The sequence below is a fragment of the Chironomus tepperi genome, unplaced genomic scaffold (genome assembly GCF_022539635.2).
Source record: "Chironomus tepperi strain 1889 unplaced genomic scaffold, CSIRO-AGI_Ctep_v1 contig_85, whole genome shotgun sequence".
Classification (NCBI taxonomy): Eukaryota; Metazoa; Arthropoda; class Insecta; order Diptera; family Chironomidae; genus Chironomus; species Chironomus tepperi.
In genome coordinates, this window is record NW_027226207.1 from 9322565 (window position 1) to 9343531 (window position 20967).

A 20967-nucleotide genomic window follows, 5' to 3' on the forward strand; every position below is an offset into this window, starting at 1 on the left:
ACGACTGAGGACGACTGAGGACGACTGAGGACGACTGCGGACGACTGAGGAAGTCTGAGGACGACTGAGGACGACTCAGGACGACTGAGGACGACTGTGGACGACTGAGGACGAGTGAGTATGACTGAGGACGACTAAGGACGACTAAGGACGACTAAGGACGACTGAGGATGACTGAAAACGACTAAGAATGACTGAGGACGACTGAGGACGACGGAGGACGACTGAGGATGACAATGGCAATAATTTATAATTTAGAAGCTACCTGCTAGGCTACAAATCAAGCCACAAAAATTCCTTAATTATTCTCCAAAACATTCCTAAATTATTCACCAAAAAAACATCTGGACGTCCCGCATAAATCACATTCCCCAAATAAATAACCACATACATCACATAGAGGCTTTACTGTTTCCTACAAAATTCCTTATCACATCAGCTCGCTATACACAATTCTTAATGAATAAGAAGAACTAAGTCCGATATCGCATCAGTTACATAAAACATAATTATAGAAATATTTCATTTATACATAATTCAAAACAGCAACAGCATCAGCAGCAAATGAAAAAAATATTCAGAATAGAATCATCAATTCGACGACAAAAATGCTCGAATGGATGGAAATAAAAAAATGAAAATGGAAATTCCCAAGTGAAATAAATGTGGGTTGCAAGTGTCGCTTTTTTTCTAGCAATAAATCACTCATCTGACTGGAATTGGACATCATATTCTATGGATAAAGGAACGAGGACATGAATCCTCCTTACGGTATAAATTAGTCAATAAAGTCGTCTCCATTTGAGATGAAAATGATCTTAAAATCAATAAATTCATCATCAAATTAAAAAAAAATGTGCTATAAAAATTCAATTTTGCTATGGTCGTAAAAAAAGCGCTTTTGTGCTTGATAATTGAGTGCTCAGTCAGGCAGGGATGTAGCAAAGAAGTAAATTGTGAGAATTTCTAAGATTTGACATCAATTGATCAATTGACATCATTTGACAGGCTTGATGCTGTCCAGAAGCCACATTTCATGAAGTCCGGTCTTCAACTAGACTCCATGCCAGATTTGTCGCCCTATCCTTCCCTGAATGCCTTCCAAGAACCTCATAAGACACCTTCTGCAACTCATACTCAACAGACCACCTCCTAGCTACATCCCTGCTACCCTGCTGCCCTTTCTAGTCACGAAGTCATAAAATTAATAATAATTTCTTTCAAGAATGAAAGCTTAAAGCTGTGAATGAAGAACCGTAAAAGATAGTTGCAGTAATGAAAGACTGCGACATGACATTGAGATATGAGAATAAATTGCTAATAATTTTTACGAGGGTATGAGATGATGAATGTACAGTTCCGATATGAAAATTGTGGTTTGTTTCTATTTGCACGTCCATTATGAATAGATTTATAATTTTTGTGTGGATGGTGACTTTTTTATGGAAATTGGTGATGTTTACTTATTCTTTAAAAGCATTAAAAGAGGCAGCAATTAGGTGGAGTGGAGATATATGTGGTTGGACTTCTTTTATGACTTGAAGACTATTGACTGGAAGTTTGTGATTTCCTCGAGTGGGATATTGTGTCAAATTTCAATTTTGGACGTCAAAATGGATCGAAATCCAGCAAATCTAAGGCATTGACTTAATTGACAGCACTTACTGTACTTACTGTACTTACTGTACTTACTGTACTTACTGTACTTACTGTACTTATTGTACTTACTGTACATACTGTACTTACTGTACTTACTGTACTTACTGTACTTACTGTACTTACTGTAGCTCCTTTCCATATAAGTACAGTGAGCATTATCCTGTATTTTTGGAGCGTCTGACCTGGTCTAACCCTTGACTAAAACAGTCAGCAACATGACTTTAAGGCACAATAACCTCATTTTGTCGTTAAGCCTTAAACATGACAACTTCGCATTCCCCTTCGCTTCTGTTGGATTATTGTCCTTATGCTCTACTTCCTACGCTCCATTTGTCCACCCAGATATGCATAGAATGTCAATTAGCGACTCAAAAATTTATGCTGCTTTACAAAATGTACATAATGTCCCTTAATCACCCACAGTCTTTACATCATCGCTATAAACATTTAATTACATTCTTTTGCCTTGTTTTCATCCAAAACTGACCGAGTGTAGGTTTAAAGTTATTCTGCATACTTGGATACATGATAATTTCACTACAAATCTTGCCTGTCTAAATCCACAGAGGGCACCATAAATTTAGACACAACATTTTTACAGTCGCTCAACAATGAGAATCTTTGTGTAAAAGTCAACACAATATTTCATGGTAGACGTCTGACACATTTACAACAAGCTTTAAGTCAAGTTGACATGAGAAATTTAAGAAAGTATTTGTCTAGATTCTTGTTGAGCTTTTAAAGATTGTGGGTGAATTTTTTGGTGTTGGTGTTGGGGGTTTTGAGCTTTGAGATATGTGTGTATTAAGGGAAATAATCTGGAAATTTCTTATTATTCTAATTTGAAGTATGTATCTGAGGATGCTGAGGGAAATGTGAATTTTTAGATGTTTGTGCTTCCAAATTGATCATAAAATAGTTGTCAATGCTCTTAAGTTTTCGAACAACACAACGTGTTTGCTAGGCGATCGATATGATGCTGTACTAACGGAAAGACGTGAAGTGACCATAAATGATCATGTCTGCTGATTTTGACCCATTTTTACGGGTTAGCCTCATTGTGCCGTTCGAGAATCTTTATTATTCTGATGGTTTGCCATCAACATGGCGACGTACCCTTAGCATACAATAATGTCAAGTTATTGTCCTGTTAATAACTACATCTAGAATTTTAGTCCATTCATGACTATTCACCGACTATTTCATACCACTTCCCTCTCGGTGCACTCATTAATAAAATCCTATGTCTCTTGAGTCTCTTTGCCTTTATGAGCTATTCAAAGCAATTTCAAAGCTTTAATTAACCTCTTAAAAAATATCATTTATGGCAACAGTTTGCTAAAATTACCATAAATGACAAAAACTTTTGAGGAAATTAATTAATTGACCTTTATTTTTAAATAAATTCATAAAGATTTAATCACTTTAGAAACTAACCAAATGAGAAAAGTTTGAATAATTTTGTCAATGGGGTTTGGGAATGTTTGGAAATTATGTGATGGTAAAATTGGGGTTTGTAGAGTTGATATCGTGGTAATTAGCAACAAAATTGTTGAATTTCTTAAAAAAATTGTGATTTTGGTTGTGCGATAGTGTCTGACCGTGAAAAGCACAAAACATTGTTACGTTTTGACCGTAGTGAGTAACTTGTGTGACACACTAGTGTGCGCCAAAATTTGTTGAAAATGAAATGAACCGTATGCCATGTGAAACTTCAGTCGAGACTTTGCTGGCAGGTGTGCCGTGAAAAATAAAAGATTCCCCATAAGTGTATTGGCTGCATCAGGTTTTACTACGTACTCGTATCTTTGCAATGTGCAGAGCTAACTTGTGGTTCGGATCCCCTTATTAACGGATGTGGTACAGCAGATTGTTAATTATAGTGTCTCAATTTCATAAGACAGGCGTAAGGGTCCTTAAAGCATTGTATATACCACTGCGTTGTGTTCTTGAAAAAGGGAAGAGACTGACAGATGAGTTGAGATTTTGTTACTCATCAACCTTATCAGTAAACGACTCAGAATCTTTAATTTTGGTAAATTTTCACAGAAAATCAAGAAGAAATTCGGCAAAGTTTGTACTTTTTTTGGTCAATTAACATGCAAATGAAGAAAAGGACATGATAACTAGAACCCCAAATGGATCGAGATAATTCCATTTTATGCCAACTTTCAGCTTGAGCTAGCAAAATTTCCATTCTAATTTTTTTATACTTTCTGCATATTCCTAAACAAACATGAGTAAATCCAGTCATTACCAAAATAGCTTTTTACATAAAAAATCTTAAACTTTTTATTTGCAAAATGGAAATAAATCCAGCATAAAAAATAATTTGTTAACTAAAATAACAGAAAAAGAAAGCTAAAATAAATATTTGCAGACATACAGCAGATGCTTGTGTAGAATTGTAAAAAATTTTTGTTAAAACTATCCAATAAATTTTCATTATAGTTCCTAAAAAACTTAATTTATCTCTTTTACGACGGATAAAAGTAGTCGGGATGTGATCAATATTGCTTTGTTTCTATTTAAGTGGAAGAAGTTTACAGAGTAAAATAAAAACTGTAAAATGCATGCTCAAGATAAATAGAATAAAATTTATTTCAATTTGAATCGAGAAGAAAAAGTGATAAAAATTGAATGTGAAAAAGAATTGAGAGAATAGATTGCAGGATGATAACTCAACTAGGAAAATTAGAGCCCTTTTGCTATTTCTAACTTGATTTACGTATGTAGAGGTGTTGGGTCTGTTCATTTATGGAGTTCATGAGTTTTGGAGAAGGGTGGTTAACCTAGCAGGCAATAATCGTGCTGCCAAGAGCAGAGTAAGCTGAGAGCAATGCTTATGAGCATGCTCATCTAGTATATTTAAGGATACTAAGCGCTCGAGAGCTTGAATTTGCCAAGGGACACGAAATAAGATGTAGAGCTTCATATGAAGTTCAATCGGATTCAAAAAAGACTCCAAACTCCGTTTAATTCCCAAATGTACCAAACCTGATCGAGCCACATTTAAATACTGCCACCACGGCGACAAGGAATCACTATACTTAGAACCTATTGACAGCAAAGTAACAAATTTGGTTGTTTTCGTCAATTTGGTTGACATTTGGTTCTAAGTATGCATTACAGGCTCTTCATCGAGATGACTACACTTCAATGTGTGCCCATTAGGCTTGTATCGTCCAAGATTACAGCATCAAATCTATAATGAACATAACTTGCCAATAAACCCTAATGTAGATCTATGTAAAAGTTCAAGGAGAACATATGCTACATTGAATAACATGAATGACGATATCATCTAATATCAGATGAGCCAATGATGCCAATGAGCTTTGATATGTTCTTAGAAGATACAGAATTATCTACTGAGAAAATTTAAAATAATCTGTTAAGCCTTCTTTGTTATTAAAGATTTAAAACCTACACTGAATATATAATAGGGAGATTCACAAAAGGTCAAGTGAAAGACTTTCAACGATTTTTCTAAGATTTATTGGGATGCAGAAAAATTCCTTCCAGGAAATAATGTTCAGGCTACTAACTAGTCTATTAAAAATAAACAGCTTAGTATTAGGTATTTTCATAATTCTGAAAGGATTCGAGTTTCGATCTTCGAAGAATGTTATTCTGAATTTTACCTTTTCAGAAGGAATTCTTGACAGATATTGAGACTTAGATATGGTTGGTATCGAGAATTCTTAGTAAGTTTGTATTCATTCTGTGGTTTTCAAGCTTCAAGGTTCAAACCATTTGTCTTCATAACCTTTCTCGAGATGACCAAAATAAATTACAGCCTCGATCAAATTAAAGTTCGTCCAATATGGAGGCCTACAGCTGTGGATGAACTATAAGTTACGGTCGAAAACTGCAGGCTTGTGCATCTGAATGCAGAAAATTCAGCTCTGCGGGACTCGGCCGAAAACCAGTACAAATCATTCATGATACTCAAGTGACTGCCACATTGCTTCCAACCCGATCGACACAATATCTTCAAAGCAGCCAAATGGCGTCCACATGACATCCAAATGACAATTTGCAAGTGGCAATTTTCATGTTAATTGTCATAAAGATTGCCATTTAGATGCCATGTATGATTATTTTAACTGAGATTTTTTTAACTAGATCTATAACGGAGCACTTTTCATGTTGATCGCTCGGGTTATCCATACAGATTTAAATTTGGAATTAAATTTTAATCCATTTTAAATTTAATTAACTATTTATAGCATTTTAGTCCGAATTGCATTTCCAATCTCATTCAAAACATCATCATTCATTCAAAAAAAAAAAACTTTCCACATTCCCCAGCTCATCAAACTCAAAAAATGCAATAGCACACTAGTGTTAATTATGTGATAAAAATTCCTCTCTTTCTTCACCCATTCGAGTAAACATTGCAAATAAATCAATTTCAAAAAAAATAAATTCATAGCTTAGTTTCATGATAATATTTCAATTCACAGGTTGTTCTGCATTCTTTCGTGCTGTTTACGTTAAGGAACAAGAAGAAAATGTGAAAAATAAAGCCAAAGAAGGAAAAGTTAGTTCCAAAAAATAATAAGAAGATTCGTGCGAAAAGTTACAAAAATTAAAACAGACAATGAAGTAGAAGAACAGAAGAAAAATAGCAGAAGCGATAATCAGGCTGAAAACTTTTGTGTGTGCTTAAAGGAAGTGAAACAAAAAATAAACAGAAATAATGATGAAAAACACCGAAAAGATGAAAAATAAACATTAAAGTGTGAATCTCATTTGATAAATTTAATGAGCAGGAACTGGATATGAAGCTATAATATATCAAAAAAGTGGGTGTATGTGCTTTAAATTTAATAATAAAGAACTAAAAAAAGTGAAGCTGCAAAAAAAATGGATTACGAGAACAATAACTTACGACATTTACGATGGAACGCATCAAGTCATCAGTATTATGCATCACAATATCCATACATCCTTGTCGATGACAGTCATTTTCAACATATATTAAACTATACGATAGAAAAAGGCGATGCAATATTTGCTAATGGTACGAGCTTTAAGAGCCACAATGAGATGACTGGCAATACCAATAATACTGATTTTGAGTGTAATGCAAGCCATGAGCATGATGAATCAGGATGGTTTAGTATGGAATTTCAAGCGACTCTACATTTTATGTATATAACAATTTTTATTATCTCATTACTTGGTAATGCTATGGTTGTGTTTATTGTATGTCAATCATCGAGAATGCAAACTGTTACGAATTATTTTATTGCAAATTTGGCACTTGCTGATATGAGTATGGCTTTCTTTTGCATACCATTCTCGTTCATCTCACAGTTTGTACTGCAGTGAGTATCAATATTATTTTTATATCACTTTTTTTTTATTGATCATAAAGTTGTAGCTGACATTGACATGGTTGTGAATTGAATTTTTTGTTATGTAATAGCTTTTTTAGTGATGAAACCCGAGTAGGACATGTCTTCATGACAGTCCCGAGCAACACAAATGAAGAACGTTCCGCTTTGGAGCTTTGAAGGTCAAATGACATTAATATTGCTACCAGATGGTGGCGGCAACCACTTTGGTATTACTAAAAGAGGTTTAGCGGAGCCTTAACAGCTCCATGGCGGAGCCTTCTTCATTTGTGAGGCTCGGGAGTGGACATACTTTGAATCATGCGATTTTAGGTTGATTCCCGGCCGTTTCTCTTTGTTGAGGCTTCAAAAGTTAGTGAGGTTTAGTTAGTGACATTACAAGCGTTACTTAACCTAGCATGGAGCTGAGATTGGCAACTTAGGCATTCAGACATGTCTGTAAAGCTCTCTTCTTACAGTAATGTACCAACGGTACCTAAAACCGGTCTCATTGCTTGTTAGGGATTCATATTTTGTTTGACTAACTTATGGACAATTTTAAACATGTGTTGATCGGAAAATTGATTTTTCGAAGCCAACGCCCCTTCTCCTACCCTTATTTTGTAACTGAATCCCCAACCCTTCTACAATCTTCAATAAAGCATCAATTTTATCAGCTTTAAAACTTCAAAAAGCATGAATTATGGAAAATTGAGCTTGAAAATTCTTATAATTAATCCTGTGTTAATTAGAGCTTGTAAACATAAAAGCTATTGTCCTCAAAACTTTTTAGAAAATATTGGAAATTTCCTAATTATTTTCAAGTATTACTTAGCATTTATTCTTTCAATGAGTCTTATGAAAATCCATTAAAAAAAGTATAGACAAGCATAAAATATCGCATTTAATATTTAATATAATATAATGAAGATTCCGAGCAGCACAAGATGTTTGCTAGGTCACCGACACTGTATTAATCCAGAGTGGACAAAAATACGTTATAACTGTTTTATGGCAAGTTAATGTCCAGTTGATGACTAGTTTGTAACGTATTTTTGTCCTCTCGGGAACAAAAGTCAAGAAGTGGGAATGGCGGCTCCACAACCGTCCATTTTGACCATTTTGTACAGCGAAACAACGGGAAACTCTCAGGATACTGCGGGAATCTGCAGATATTTGCAGAATTTTTCCGCGGAAACCTGTTTTGTCGTTGACTATCAATCCAAAAAATGCTATAACCTCATTGTGCCACTCGGGGACACTTCAAACTCTTTCCATTTTCATAAAAAATTGTATCCCATCATCACAGTCGAGAATATTCAGTCATCAATTTCAATAATAAATCAAGGCCAAATTGCTCCTTCCAAACAAAAATCATCAAATTACAGCAAAAAACTATATTAAAGCAAAATTTCTCAAGTACATCCAATGAAAGAAGAAGAAAAGTTTTTTAATAATAAAAAGAAGCCAATGTTGCTGCATCATCAACTCATTCAGTTTCAAGTGACACTTAGTAAAATAATTCTAATTGGGAAAAGGAAGGAAGAAAGTAAAGGAAGAAATTGTGGTGGAGATACTTAAAAGTTTGTTGGGATATTGGGGTTGGAGTTGACAGGACTGCATTATTGAGGAGTCTTAACTGGTATTTTACTTACTTACTTCGATGGCCGTACAGATCAACTGTGATCCATGGCCTCCTCGGCTTTCGCCTCCCAATTGCCAATACCAAATATAATGCTGTCTCTATTGACAGCTTCCACTGGTGTCTGGACTTCAAAAAATAATAGAGACAAACTCTGACTCCAATGGAGTCTTGATGGAGCCCAGATTTAGTAATTTTTTTAGTCCGGACATCAATGGAGACTCATTTTTCGATTCTCAACGTCTTGTCAACTCTGATCGGAGTATTAAAGTATCTAGGATGTAGGAATGACTAATTTAATGGTCATGTAGTCCAAACGCTTCTGAACCGGACTGTTTATTGGACTTTTGTCTCGAAAATCTATACAAAGTTGGCAGGACTTTGTATTTCGGATTCCAGTGGAAGCGCCTGTACATTGGAGTCCTGACAACTCTGAATCGATGCAAACTGATGATATTGTCGACTGATGATTGACTTAATCTCCGTCAAAACTTCCAAAAGCCAATAATCCCTAAAATATACCCCATTCCATCTCAATGACAGCTGTAGCTCAGCAATGTCATTTTTCTCAATCCACTCAACCCTAATGGACATTAGAATAAAAGTTTAATTGTCAACAACACCGATTAATTTTCATTCATTAGTGCAGCATCTCATCCTTCAAGTGCAAATTTACTTTTTTTTTCTGTGAAGCATAAAGTTTCAACTATTTTTTTGTGCTACTCAGTTCTGTTACCTGCCAACAAATGCTGATTTAGCTTTAAATTAATGTAAGTTTTCCCTGTTGTTCATTTAAAGCAGGACTTTGCATAAAGTTGACATAAATTCTCATTTACAATCTTGCAAAAAATGCAGTTAAAGGAATTGGAATGCAGATATACAGCACAGTTGAGTTTTGATGAGTTTTTATATTCGTGGAAATTTGCATTTATTAAATGAGCTTTTTTAATTATTTTTCTTTGTAGTTTGTAGTTTGTGGGAACTTTGTAGAGAGATTGTTGCTTGTAGGAGTAAAGGCAGGTGGGATGATTGGGTCAAGAGCCATATTTTCGCTGAATACGCCCTTGACAAGACACTAATGAACATAACTAAGGACAGAGTTCAAATTCGATTCTAATTTTGTATAAAAAAGTTGACTCGAGTTGGCTCGACTCCACACAAAATTCAAGTCGATTTCGAGCTCTGGCGTTGGATTTAAGCAGAGCTTTTAGTCGACTAGAGTCGACTTGAGACACCTAAAATAACCGAATCGACTTGAAGTTGAGTACATTTGAGTCGAGTCGAGTCGATTCGATGGCAAGGTTACCCTAATAGCTGTCTTTGGCTCATTTCCATTAATTTGCTCCTATTCCACACCAAAAAATCATTTCCCATCACAACAAATCTACAACTTGTTGTAAAATCCTCACTGAAACTTGTTAAATCAGCTTTATTAAATTAAACAAAACTTTTTATTCATTTCCATGTCAAACAGCTGTTAAACATCCTTTATAACTGATTTTTATCCATTAAATAATCCATTTTCACTCTTTATTTTCACAGATACTGGCCTTTTGGCTCACTACTATGCAGGATAGTTAATTACACGCAAGCCATTAGTGTGCTTGTTAGTGCTTATACGCTGGTCGCAATTAGTATCGATCGGTATATTGCTATTATGTTTCCGCTGAAGCCTCGCTTGTCAAAAAGGTGAGTAAAATTTGGGAATTTTTGGTGGCTTTTTCCTCAAATGAAGGTTTTTGGGATTGAATAAGCTATTCAGATTTTTAGCCTATAAAAAGTTCCATAAAATTGACATTAATGGATGTAAAAATTGCTTCTATAAAATTCCATATTCATCCTCATCGCAACTTTTTCATCAAATTTAAATCCAATTACTTTTTGATCATGGAAATAATATCTGTGAAGCACAGCAACAGTATGTGGAGTAAATTGACATGTTAACAGCTTTTGAGCAGCATGTAAAGAGTAAATTAGGTTAAAATTGTCCTTAAGTGTTTTCGTTGCTGCTATTTTAGATTTTTATGTAATGACAAGAAGATTCGGGAAGATAATTTTGTAGATGATCAAAGATGTGATGTGGATTTTAAGGATGTGATGGGAGATGAGGAGCTTAATGGGTTCGTAATTGGGAATATGTTGAGAATTAAATTGAATTTTTGATGGAAGAACTCTTGAATTTTGATATAGAAGTTATGAATAACTCTTAAACCCGAGCAGCACAAAAAGGCTCTGAGCCGCGATTCAACTGTGTATGGGTCAAAAAAGAACAGATGAAAAAGTTTCTTTTGCCGAATCTCGAATCCATGACCGTTTGGTCGGTATCATAATAATTAGGTACTTAAATCCGAAGCCATTTCGTCTCCGAACTATCTCGACTCACAAGGTGTCATCAAGGCAACATCACATCTTACCGTCAATAAAGCGACTTAGCGGTTAGCAAACACATTGCGCAGCTTGGCAAAACCTCTCAGAACGTGCTATAAAAGCTCCATCAAACAGTCAATTAAAATTATAAAAAACATCAAGTTCCTTGATGTGCTTGATTCAGTAAATTTATTCCCCGCAGTTTCTCTTACAATTCAATTATTTACAGAAAACATTTTATTGCATTAAAAATAAATCTCTTGTCTAAGCTCGTTTTCCAATTGTTAATCCTCGCCATTTCCACAAAAAGCTTGTATTTTATTCTCAATCAGTTGAGCATAACTTGCAATGTAGGTTACAACAACTTCGCTTCGTTCCTTATCTTATTTATTGATTGTTGCACTGTTCTCTTTATGCATTGTTGAGGGAATGAATCAATTGCTGTATGCATTTATTCTAGAAGAAATTACCGTGAGATTGATCTTGGATGTCTGTTGCAATTAAGATAATTGGATTAATGTTGATCTTAGGGAAAATTGGATTTGAATTGTTTTAAGCTATTTTTAATTAGTTTTCGACTATTGAATTTGGTAATGAATTATAGAATAATGGTATATCCGATACTGCAGAGTTGTATAGACTAGGGCAGTGGTGCTCAACCTTTTACTTTTCACGGCAAACCTTAATGGTAAGCCTGGACACCTAAAGTAAACACGGCACTCGGTTCATTGCATTTTCAAGAATTCTTTGCGGCAGGCTAGTAGGCTGCGGCTCATAGGTTGCCTACCCCTGGACAAGAGTATACCTGTGCTATGCACCTTGACAAAATTTTTGTGTCGCAGATACACAAACCAAGTTAATATGACAGAAACAGAGAAAAAAACACCCGAATTTGAGTTGATATTCTCTAGGATCGAACCTAGGTCGTTGGGGTCTCTTGACCGACACTCTAACTATTAAGCGACTGTCGCTTTTTTATTGCGTTTAACTGTATGACTTAAAGAGCGTTAATAAGGCTGAACAGATTTATTTTAGGGATATAATGATCAATACAGTTGATAGAAATCAACTGAAGGTAACTCAAGTAGTGTCCAGATTCTACTGAACCTCGCGCCTCTACTCTATAGGTTCAAAAACAAAGATGCCGGTTTTCTGGACATTTTGACTCTGGAATTTTCATAAACCAGAATCTGATTGAACATTCGCTGGAATCATGCTGGAATTAAACTAAGCGTACACTCATGTGGGTAACACAAATGAGGAAGGCTCCAGGTGGCTTCCATTTGGTGTTAATTTGGTGACAGAGAATCATTAGGTATTGGCAATTAGCAGGCAGAAGCCGGCAGCTTTAGGCGACATCTGAGGGAGGCCATGGATCACAGTTGATCTGTATGGCCGTCGAAGTAAATAAAGAAGTATGATAGAGCCTTCTTCATTTATATCGCTCGGTTCTACCAGTCGATTCCTACTGATTATTCACTCCTTACAACTCACTCCTATTAAATTAATTCCTTATGTATGAATAGACATACAAATTGCCATAACTATGTCACGTTAAGTTCTTCTCGAACAAAATTTCATTTTTAACCACATTTGTAGCAATTTTGAGCGACATCCCATAGCTTTCTATTCCACATAGCAGTACTAGTAAACGTTAAACTGAAACAGATAGCAGAAAATTGTTTCGTTTTCTTGTTATATGATTCTCAATTCCCTGCTGTGCGACTTGTAAAGGCATCTTCTTATACCTAGAATGATGTTTTATGACTTCTTATTATTTTCATCGGAATCGATTGATATCTTTAAAGCTTTTGACTGTTTATCTAAAAGAATATATGAATGTAAAATATTGACATTGAGTTTTCACATTTGTTGATTCTCATGTAATTCAAAGGCTGTGGGTTTTTTTGTGTGATTCTGTGGAAGTTCATCAACTAGTTCATTGAAGTGAATTTTGATATTTACATATGCTGTGAAATTCACATGAATATTTTTGGTTTTTTGCGTATTTTCTATTGAATTTTTGTGAAAATAGACATTGGATGTGGCTCTGTGATTTTATGGTTAATGGTTTAGTTAATGAGTTCTATGGAAAATAAAGTCAGAGGTTAATAGGCAAGGAACATGCTTTTAAGAGCTTACTCACTTACGTACTGGAACCATGCTTTGACTTGGAGCCTAGGTTATTACAAAAGGCTTTCCGTCTGACTCTGTTACTGGCGACCTCACAAAGCTTGTACAGATTCTATGTTTTGACATCTAATTGACATTCCTCCAATTCTGTTCTACGCCAAGTTGCTTTTGGAGCACCAGGACGTCTTTTTCTTGTGGATTTTTTTGAGCTTGCTATACTTAAATAAACTAAGTATTAAGCAAGGTCACGAGCTAATCAAGCTATTTCTGCTTTTGAGATCATATTCTTAGTCTTGAGTGGGACTCGAATCCACTCGGAACCTGGAAGCCCGAAGCTCGAAGCTTGAAGCTTTCGGTCGCATGCTCCTTCCACTAAGTTATAGAGGGTTGTTACGGAGTGTGGCACAAAGCACAATTAAACCTTCCCTTTCTATCCAGTGCTCATTACGCTGCTCTTATCGTTTTATTGGACTACAGCACTTACTATGTTACGCTATTAGGGGTGAGAAATGTTCCATAAGTTGATTTTTCACGTCACGTAATACCTGAACAGCCCCAAAGCGACTCTAAACAAAATTTAAATTTTACAATTTAATTTAAAACTTTTTTATTTCCTGACATGTGTTTATAAATAAAGCTTCCAATTTTCAATTACAATCCTTACATATTTTTTCGAATAAATTGTACTCCAGAGAATGTAAATAAACATAGATTTTATAAAGCAGCACTTCCAACACAAAAGAAGGAGTTTTTTTTCTTAAAAAGAACATTGATTACAGCACGAAGAAAAATAAAAAGTTTTCTCATTTACCTTCCGCTTCCTCCAAAGACACGAATTAAATTGGAATAGGGAAGAAATATTTTTCTTGAATTTGAGCATGAAGCTTGTGTATGGAATCGTGAGAACATTTTTGCTCCTTTTTTAGCATTCAATCTTTCTATTTATAAGTGAAGGAAGCTGTCTGAGGCATTTAAAGGAGATTGAAATTCCCTTACAGGGAATTTTCGGGGAAAAATCTTGAGTTTCTGGGAAAAATATAAGTAAAACATTAAAATCAGATCCAGTGAACATGCAGACACATTATGCTCTAACAATTAGATCCAGGAAATGTCCAGTTACATGATTTCCTAGCAATAGAATCGAGCAAATATCCAGGCACAATAATTCCATAATAATAAGATCCAGGGAACATCCAAAACCATTATGCTCTATCAATGGGATTCAGGGAACATCCAGTTACATTATGACCTAGCAGAAGGATCCAGGGAATATCTAGACACAAAATGTTCATGATAAGAGGATCTAGTGAACATCCAGCAAGCCACTTAGCCAGTCACCTAGCCAACTACTTAGTGCGGGCCTTTAATTGCATTACTTTTGAAGGAAAATGCCCTAAAAATTCTTCAGACCAGGAATCGAACCCAAAACATCAAAACATCAAAAAATCTACCTAAACTTCCACAAGGATTTTATGATTTTTCCTCAATTCTTCTTGATATAGCAATTGAAAAGAAATTCTTTTCATGAGAATAAAAGCTACAGATGACTGTTGAAATATGCTGTGCATTTTATTGAGAAGAAGTAAAAATGAGCAAGAAGCGTTATGTTATGTTGTTGAATATTTATGATAGTAATTTAATAGTTTATATACACATAAATTTGAGTGAGCAAATAAGAAAAATAAGGAATAAGTTACGAAAAAGGAATTAATGTAATTTACTACATTGTATATTATAGTTTTATTGCTTAATTCAATTATATTGGGATATATTTGAGGGAATTCATTGCAAAAAGCTGTAATTTAACGTAGTTTATTTTTGATGTTACTTACTTTACTTTAATTTACTTAAAATTGAATAATCTTCGACAGTATGGAGCAATCTGTGTTCCGCGAAACACTAGTGCCATCAAAAATTGTTGGAAAAGTCCCACTGTATGCCACATGCAGTTTTTGTCGAGGCTTACCATCTTGGTGTGCCGGGAAAGTAAAAGGTTGTCCACCACTGATCTACGCCCTGACTATAATACTTCCTGTCATGATTTTTGAAATTTTTTTGGATATCCTGTAAGGTGCCGTTCACTTATTAAGTTCGCTTTTTAGGGGGGAGGGGGGGTCCAGGATTTTGTAACAGCCTCAACCAAAAAAATTTTTTTGTAACGACATTTTGTAACGAGGGGGGGAGGGGGGTCTAGAAATTCGTTTTTTTGCGTAACGTAATAAGTGAACGGCCCCTAAACAGTTTACCTCAAGATAGTATGCGTAGTTGCCCTTATATCACCTTAATGACTAATTTCACGGTTAATAGTGCATTTAACCGCATTGTATCGTTTCGGGTTACTGACCTTTCAACTCTAGTTAGTCAAATCCCGTCAAATCAAATACTAAGCAACCTGAACAAAGTCAGCATCTGCAAAACCAAATGTCATTTTCTAATTTTAAAGCCCAACAAATCAATTGTCGAATACCTTTTATTGACTTACTCTAATTGCTTGGTTTTTGCAACATTCAACTTAATACTATCAATTTATCCTAGAATTCAAAACATCCATATCCACTATCTTTTGTTCTTTGATGCACAATCAAACTCTGTTCTCATTTATCAATCCACATAAACATGCAAAAGTACTCATCTCTTCCTTTTATATCCTTACTTTACTGTTCATTGCATCGCTGAGCTAACACAATCATTATAGTTCACTTCATTTATCGTTCGTAGTTGTATCAAGTATATCTAGTGCTGAATGTGATGTTGAAAATCAGGAACTTATTGAAAATAAATCAAATGAGAAATCAATGATAGTGGCAGTTGATTGAAAGTTAATTTATAGTATCTATGAGATTTTATAGAGGATTTAAAGGGAAAGAATTGAGGATGTTGGAGGTTTTGTGGATATTTGATGAATTTTTGCTGATTTTAGGGATGATTTTGGCTTGTTTTTCTTGATTAGGGAGTACATGAGGTCCCCAGTTAATCTCTAGTATTAGATATCATTTAATTAGCCATTTAACCTGCCAAAATGTACTTACTTACTTACTTCGCTGGCCGTACAGATCAAGTGTGATCCATGGCCTCCCTCAGTCGGTTCCTGAAGCTGGCTCTATCGCTGGCTTCCGCTTGAATGCCCAAAATTTACATGCTAATGGAAATTAACATTAATTAGTTATATAGAACGTTCCAAATATGTCATTATTCATCCTAAAGTCAAGTTCCAAAGGCTAGTTTATTGACAAGTAACTAGCAATTGATAATCAGCTATATGACTAGTCTTTAAGTAGTTACATGTCCTTTCGGGATTATTGGTATGCATAGAAGTTGTTTAAAATCTGCTTTATACTTTTAAACCTTCTAAAGTTTGGGGTATTAGGGATCATATTCGAATTTAGGATGTTTTTGGGATGAAGAACTGATTAATTAGGACAAATTCATCATACAGACCCTAACAGGCAACTAGAGAGCTCTCAAGAGAACACCAAGCTGAGAGTAACGCTCACGAGCATCCTCATCTAGTGTATTTAATATAAGCAAACTCTCGAGAGCATGTTCTTTGCATGTTCTTTGCCTCTTAGCGACAATTTTCCAAAATTCCACAGAAATTTGACAAAAATGTAATAAAATGTTTCACGATAAATTTAATTTAATGAATTAATGAAACAAAAACACGCTGTGGATTTTAATATGAAAATTCTTGATTTTTATTTAAATATGCAAAACAATTATATGAAGCTAAAAACCCTGCTGAACACACAACAAAGAAAACCAACAAGAAATTATTTCATTTAATTAAAAATTTTTAGAATTTTTTCCTCTTTTTGTTGTTAAAAAAGAATTAAAAATTTTTATTCTGAATTGTAATATAGATACTTACATCTACTTGTAGAGTAACACAATGATAAAATTGCTATAAAGTAAATTTGGTTTGCTCGAGAAATCCTTCTAAAATTGAGGAGGAATGGGACGTGCTTGGATTTTTGCCTCAAAAATTACCAAACAAAGCTGACGATGGGAAAGATGCTGAACCTCAAAATCAACCCCTGTCCCACCAAAACTCATTAAAAATTAAAATTCCTGGCCAAAATTCTCACGCATCAAGCAAATTCAAGAAAATCACAAAAACTTTTTCAATTACTCTTTCAGCTTATCCCATCTAAAAATTCACAAAAAAACAGCATTTCCTTCCGTTTGCTGTTAAAAAATCACCTAATAAAATGTGCAAAATTCTACTTAACGTCAAAAAAATTGTTTCTCTTCTCATTCACCTTCCTCAGCCGATGAAAATTGTTTGTATCTGTACTTGACGTTTTAAGTAGCTTATAATATGAAAATAAATAACGAAATTCATTCCCACATCATCATCATATCTTTCATCTTCACGTGGGGCCAAATGTTGAGGGTTCAAAAAAGGAAATTATCATCTCAAATATCTCATTGAGATTCAATGAGATATGGATTATTATGTGAAGAGCTTTTAAGCTGAATTAAATGGAAATGGTGGATTATTATTGCTATGTTTCATCTGATCAGGTCTGATCTGAGTAAGAGGCGTGTTTAGGGGGTTTTAGGGGTCAACCTCGTTATTTCTTAGGAATGGACCCTGAAGGGTTCCTCACTAGATGCCAATCTTCTTTTTACGGTTTAGTTTCGAATATAGCAGGTAGTAAACTTGCTATACCTAGCCTGTTTGTGAGGCTGCCACCCTACAGGCGAAGAGTTTGATTAGCTTCGGTCGCTGAGCATTACTGGCTAATAATGGGCATCGCCAGCGGTATTCTTAGTGAAACCAGAAAGTAGCCCGTTTAGGAATCACTTGACATCTGATCAACCACCGAGTCAGATCGATGGCCTTTCCAACTCCCCGCTAGATGCCAATTTATGTTGTTATCGATACAACAAGTCACGATATCAAAGCAAATCCCAAAACATCTATTTATGATATCAACAAAAAAAGCTCAAAATAAGCATTAGACTACCATAAAAATTGCACATACCAATCCATCACATCGATAAATTCATAATTACATAATGTAAAAAGCCATGGCTATAAATAGATGACGTACAATTCCAATGATTAAAATTATGCCATTACTCATCATAAATTGCGATAATTTTTCACACACCAAAAAAAAGCAGCGTAACGATGATAAGAAGGCAACGCATTGAATACTTTTTTTTAATGTCTCACGAATTTTATTCGCAAGCTGTTCGATGAATAATTTATGGCATCTAATTATATGATAACTTAATGGATTGCATGAATAAAAGAAAGTGTGAGTCATACTCATTACACATTTGTTGATTTTATTGCTCTGCACGTGCTGTGGACTTCTTTTTGAACGGCAGGTGCTCATATGTGAACTTTAGTAAAGCATTGTTGTGGATGAATGTGCAGCTATTGAAGTTTTTGCGATTTTAAAGTAGAGCAGCTGATAATGTCCTTAAATGTCAAAGCAATTTGAGAGTTATTGATGTAACTTACTCATTAATTATTGATTTTCAATGAATATCTCTCACATCCAGCTGTGTCAATTACACTGTTATGTGAGATGAATATAAATTGATGTGTATTGAGCTTGATATGCTGCATTTTAATGGTATCGCGTTGCAGTTACTTGGTTACTCACTTTGATGGTTGTATAGACCAATTGTTGTCAATGGCTTCTTTTAGATAGTGACTAAAGTTGGTTCCTTTGTTGGCTTCTGTCTGCTAAATACTGTTGCCAAATTAAATACTTTCGAAATAGATGACAATGCACTTAGCATCGATAATTGAAAAGCGGTTGCCATCGACAGAGTCAACTTTAGACGCAAACTAAGGAAAGCGGTCTATACGGCCAGCAAAGTAAGCAAATATGGACAATATTGTCGATATCAACAGTCTCGTTTCAATAATTCTTTGATCTTTCTCTGCCATAAACCCGAATAACTCTTCAGCACGCAAAGAGCTTCTCCCCAAGAGCAGAGTAAGCTTCAAGCACTTACTTACTTACTTACTTCTTTAGCTAAATCGCATGAGGGCCCATTGCCGCGTTTAAAGAACGTCTTTAGACAGCTATATCGTCCGATAACTTCTGCCAATTCGGGATATTGAGAACTCTAGCGTCCTTATCAACACAACCAATCCAGGACATTTTCGGTAAGCTTCAAGTCTTCCTGTAAGCTTCAAGAATGCCTGCTAGAATGCTCAACCAGTATACTTAAGTGTATTAAGTTCTTGAGAGCACATTCATTGTCAATTAGTAGCACAAATTGATCCAAAATCCAACCCCAGACTGCCATGACTCTTTCTTGATGCTAGACTCAGCTTATATCCACTTGGTGCCAGACAATTTATCAAATTAACAATTCCAATAGCTAAATAGAACCCTTGACAACATCAACAAAACATACTTTCCATTAATTTTTTTGTTAAATTTCTCCGAAAAGCCATAAAGCTTGAAAAAAAGGATTTCAATTTAAGCTTAATTTTTTGTTGTTGTTGCATGAAAAGCTTCAACTTCAATGTTTTGTTGTAAAAATAAATCCCCATGAAAATCCAATTAATTTACTTTTTTATTTTTTATAGCTCTTTAAAAGCTTAAACGTCAAACAGACGAGATTCTTAATTCATCTTTTAAAACAAATGCATCAGCATACTTTAAATATAAGTCAGAAGGAGCTAAATAATATTTTAATAACCAGAATTGACTGTTTTTTCTAAAGTTGTCGAAATTAAGCTTAAAAGGAGCGATAACGCAATTGTCTAGTCTAGTGGTGGGAAAACTGTGTGCCTCGAGAACCACGTTTAGTACCAAGGCGTGCCGTGAAAGGGTGTCCATCCTTAGTCTAGCAGCAAAAATGTGCTGGTTTAGATTAAATTGGAATAATGACTGAAATAGAACAAGACTGGACTAATTTGAGGTTATGTGCTCACAAAGCCCTAGAAAATAGAGTAGTTTTGTGGAAAAATGAAGAAGGAAGGCTCATTTGGCCTCAAAACTTCCCCCTTCTTGGATACTTCAAGTTCCAAGTAGCGTCAGACTACCTATCTTCCCAGAAAGTACCATGACGTCTACAAACGACCTCTAAGTATTCCAACAAATTCTTAACTTTATGATACATATTTTGATAATAATAAGATTATAAAATTACATTTAATGCCATCAATCTCTAATGATGTTATCGAAGACATCTGAAACAATATTGAATAATTTTCATTCCACAATTGGTTTCTCATGCGGTGTATAATGCATGTTTATGTGAAACTTGCGAGGTATAATTTGAAATAATATTGCAATATTGCAATACAATCTTGTGTTCAGCTGAAATAACAGACTGATGCAAATATTGATGTTTAAGCTCCAATAAATCTGAATAGTTGAATGAAAAGCTCAGACTCAAAGGCTTTGAATAGATTATTTTGAGGTAAAATGGAATGGTTGATGATATTAGGATTAAATTTATAGATTGCAGATTATGAGTAGATATTTAGGATGTCTGAAGCTTCAGTAACGACGAATTTTTGAGAGCTAGACCATGATCGATATCAGAACCGAGAATTAAATCGGAAGAGAGTCCGAGATCGGAGCTAAGACCGGAACCGGGATTGAAATCGGAATCGAGACCTGGACCGAGATCGAAACTGAGACTGAAATCTTAACCGAAACCGCGATCGGAACTAGGACCAGAACAAGGTTTTAAATCGGAACCGAAACCGAAACCGAGATCGGAACTAGGACCAAAACCGGGTTTGAAATCGGAACCGAGACCGAAACCAGGACTGGGACTGAAATCAGAATCAAGATCGAGACTGAGACAAGAACCGAGACTAATACCGAGAATGGG

The 20967-nt window shown here is 35.1% G+C and overlaps 1 protein-coding gene across 5 annotated transcripts in view; it reads left to right on the forward strand.

Moving 5' to 3' along the window:
• Positions 1-20967, forward strand: part of RYa-R (RYamide receptor) — a 173737-nt gene that overhangs the window by 40377 nt on the left and 112393 nt on the right. For all 5 annotated transcript variants that reach the window (XM_070635054.1, XM_070635053.1, XM_070635057.1 and 2 more), the window contains 2 exons: positions 6129-6995; positions 10189-10335. In XM_070635054.1, the coding sequence (XP_070491155.1) occupies positions 6532-6995; positions 10189-10335 (611 nt within the window). In that variant the 5' untranslated portion in view covers positions 6129-6531. The remainder of the gene's footprint in view (positions 1-6128; positions 6996-10188; positions 10336-20967) is intronic.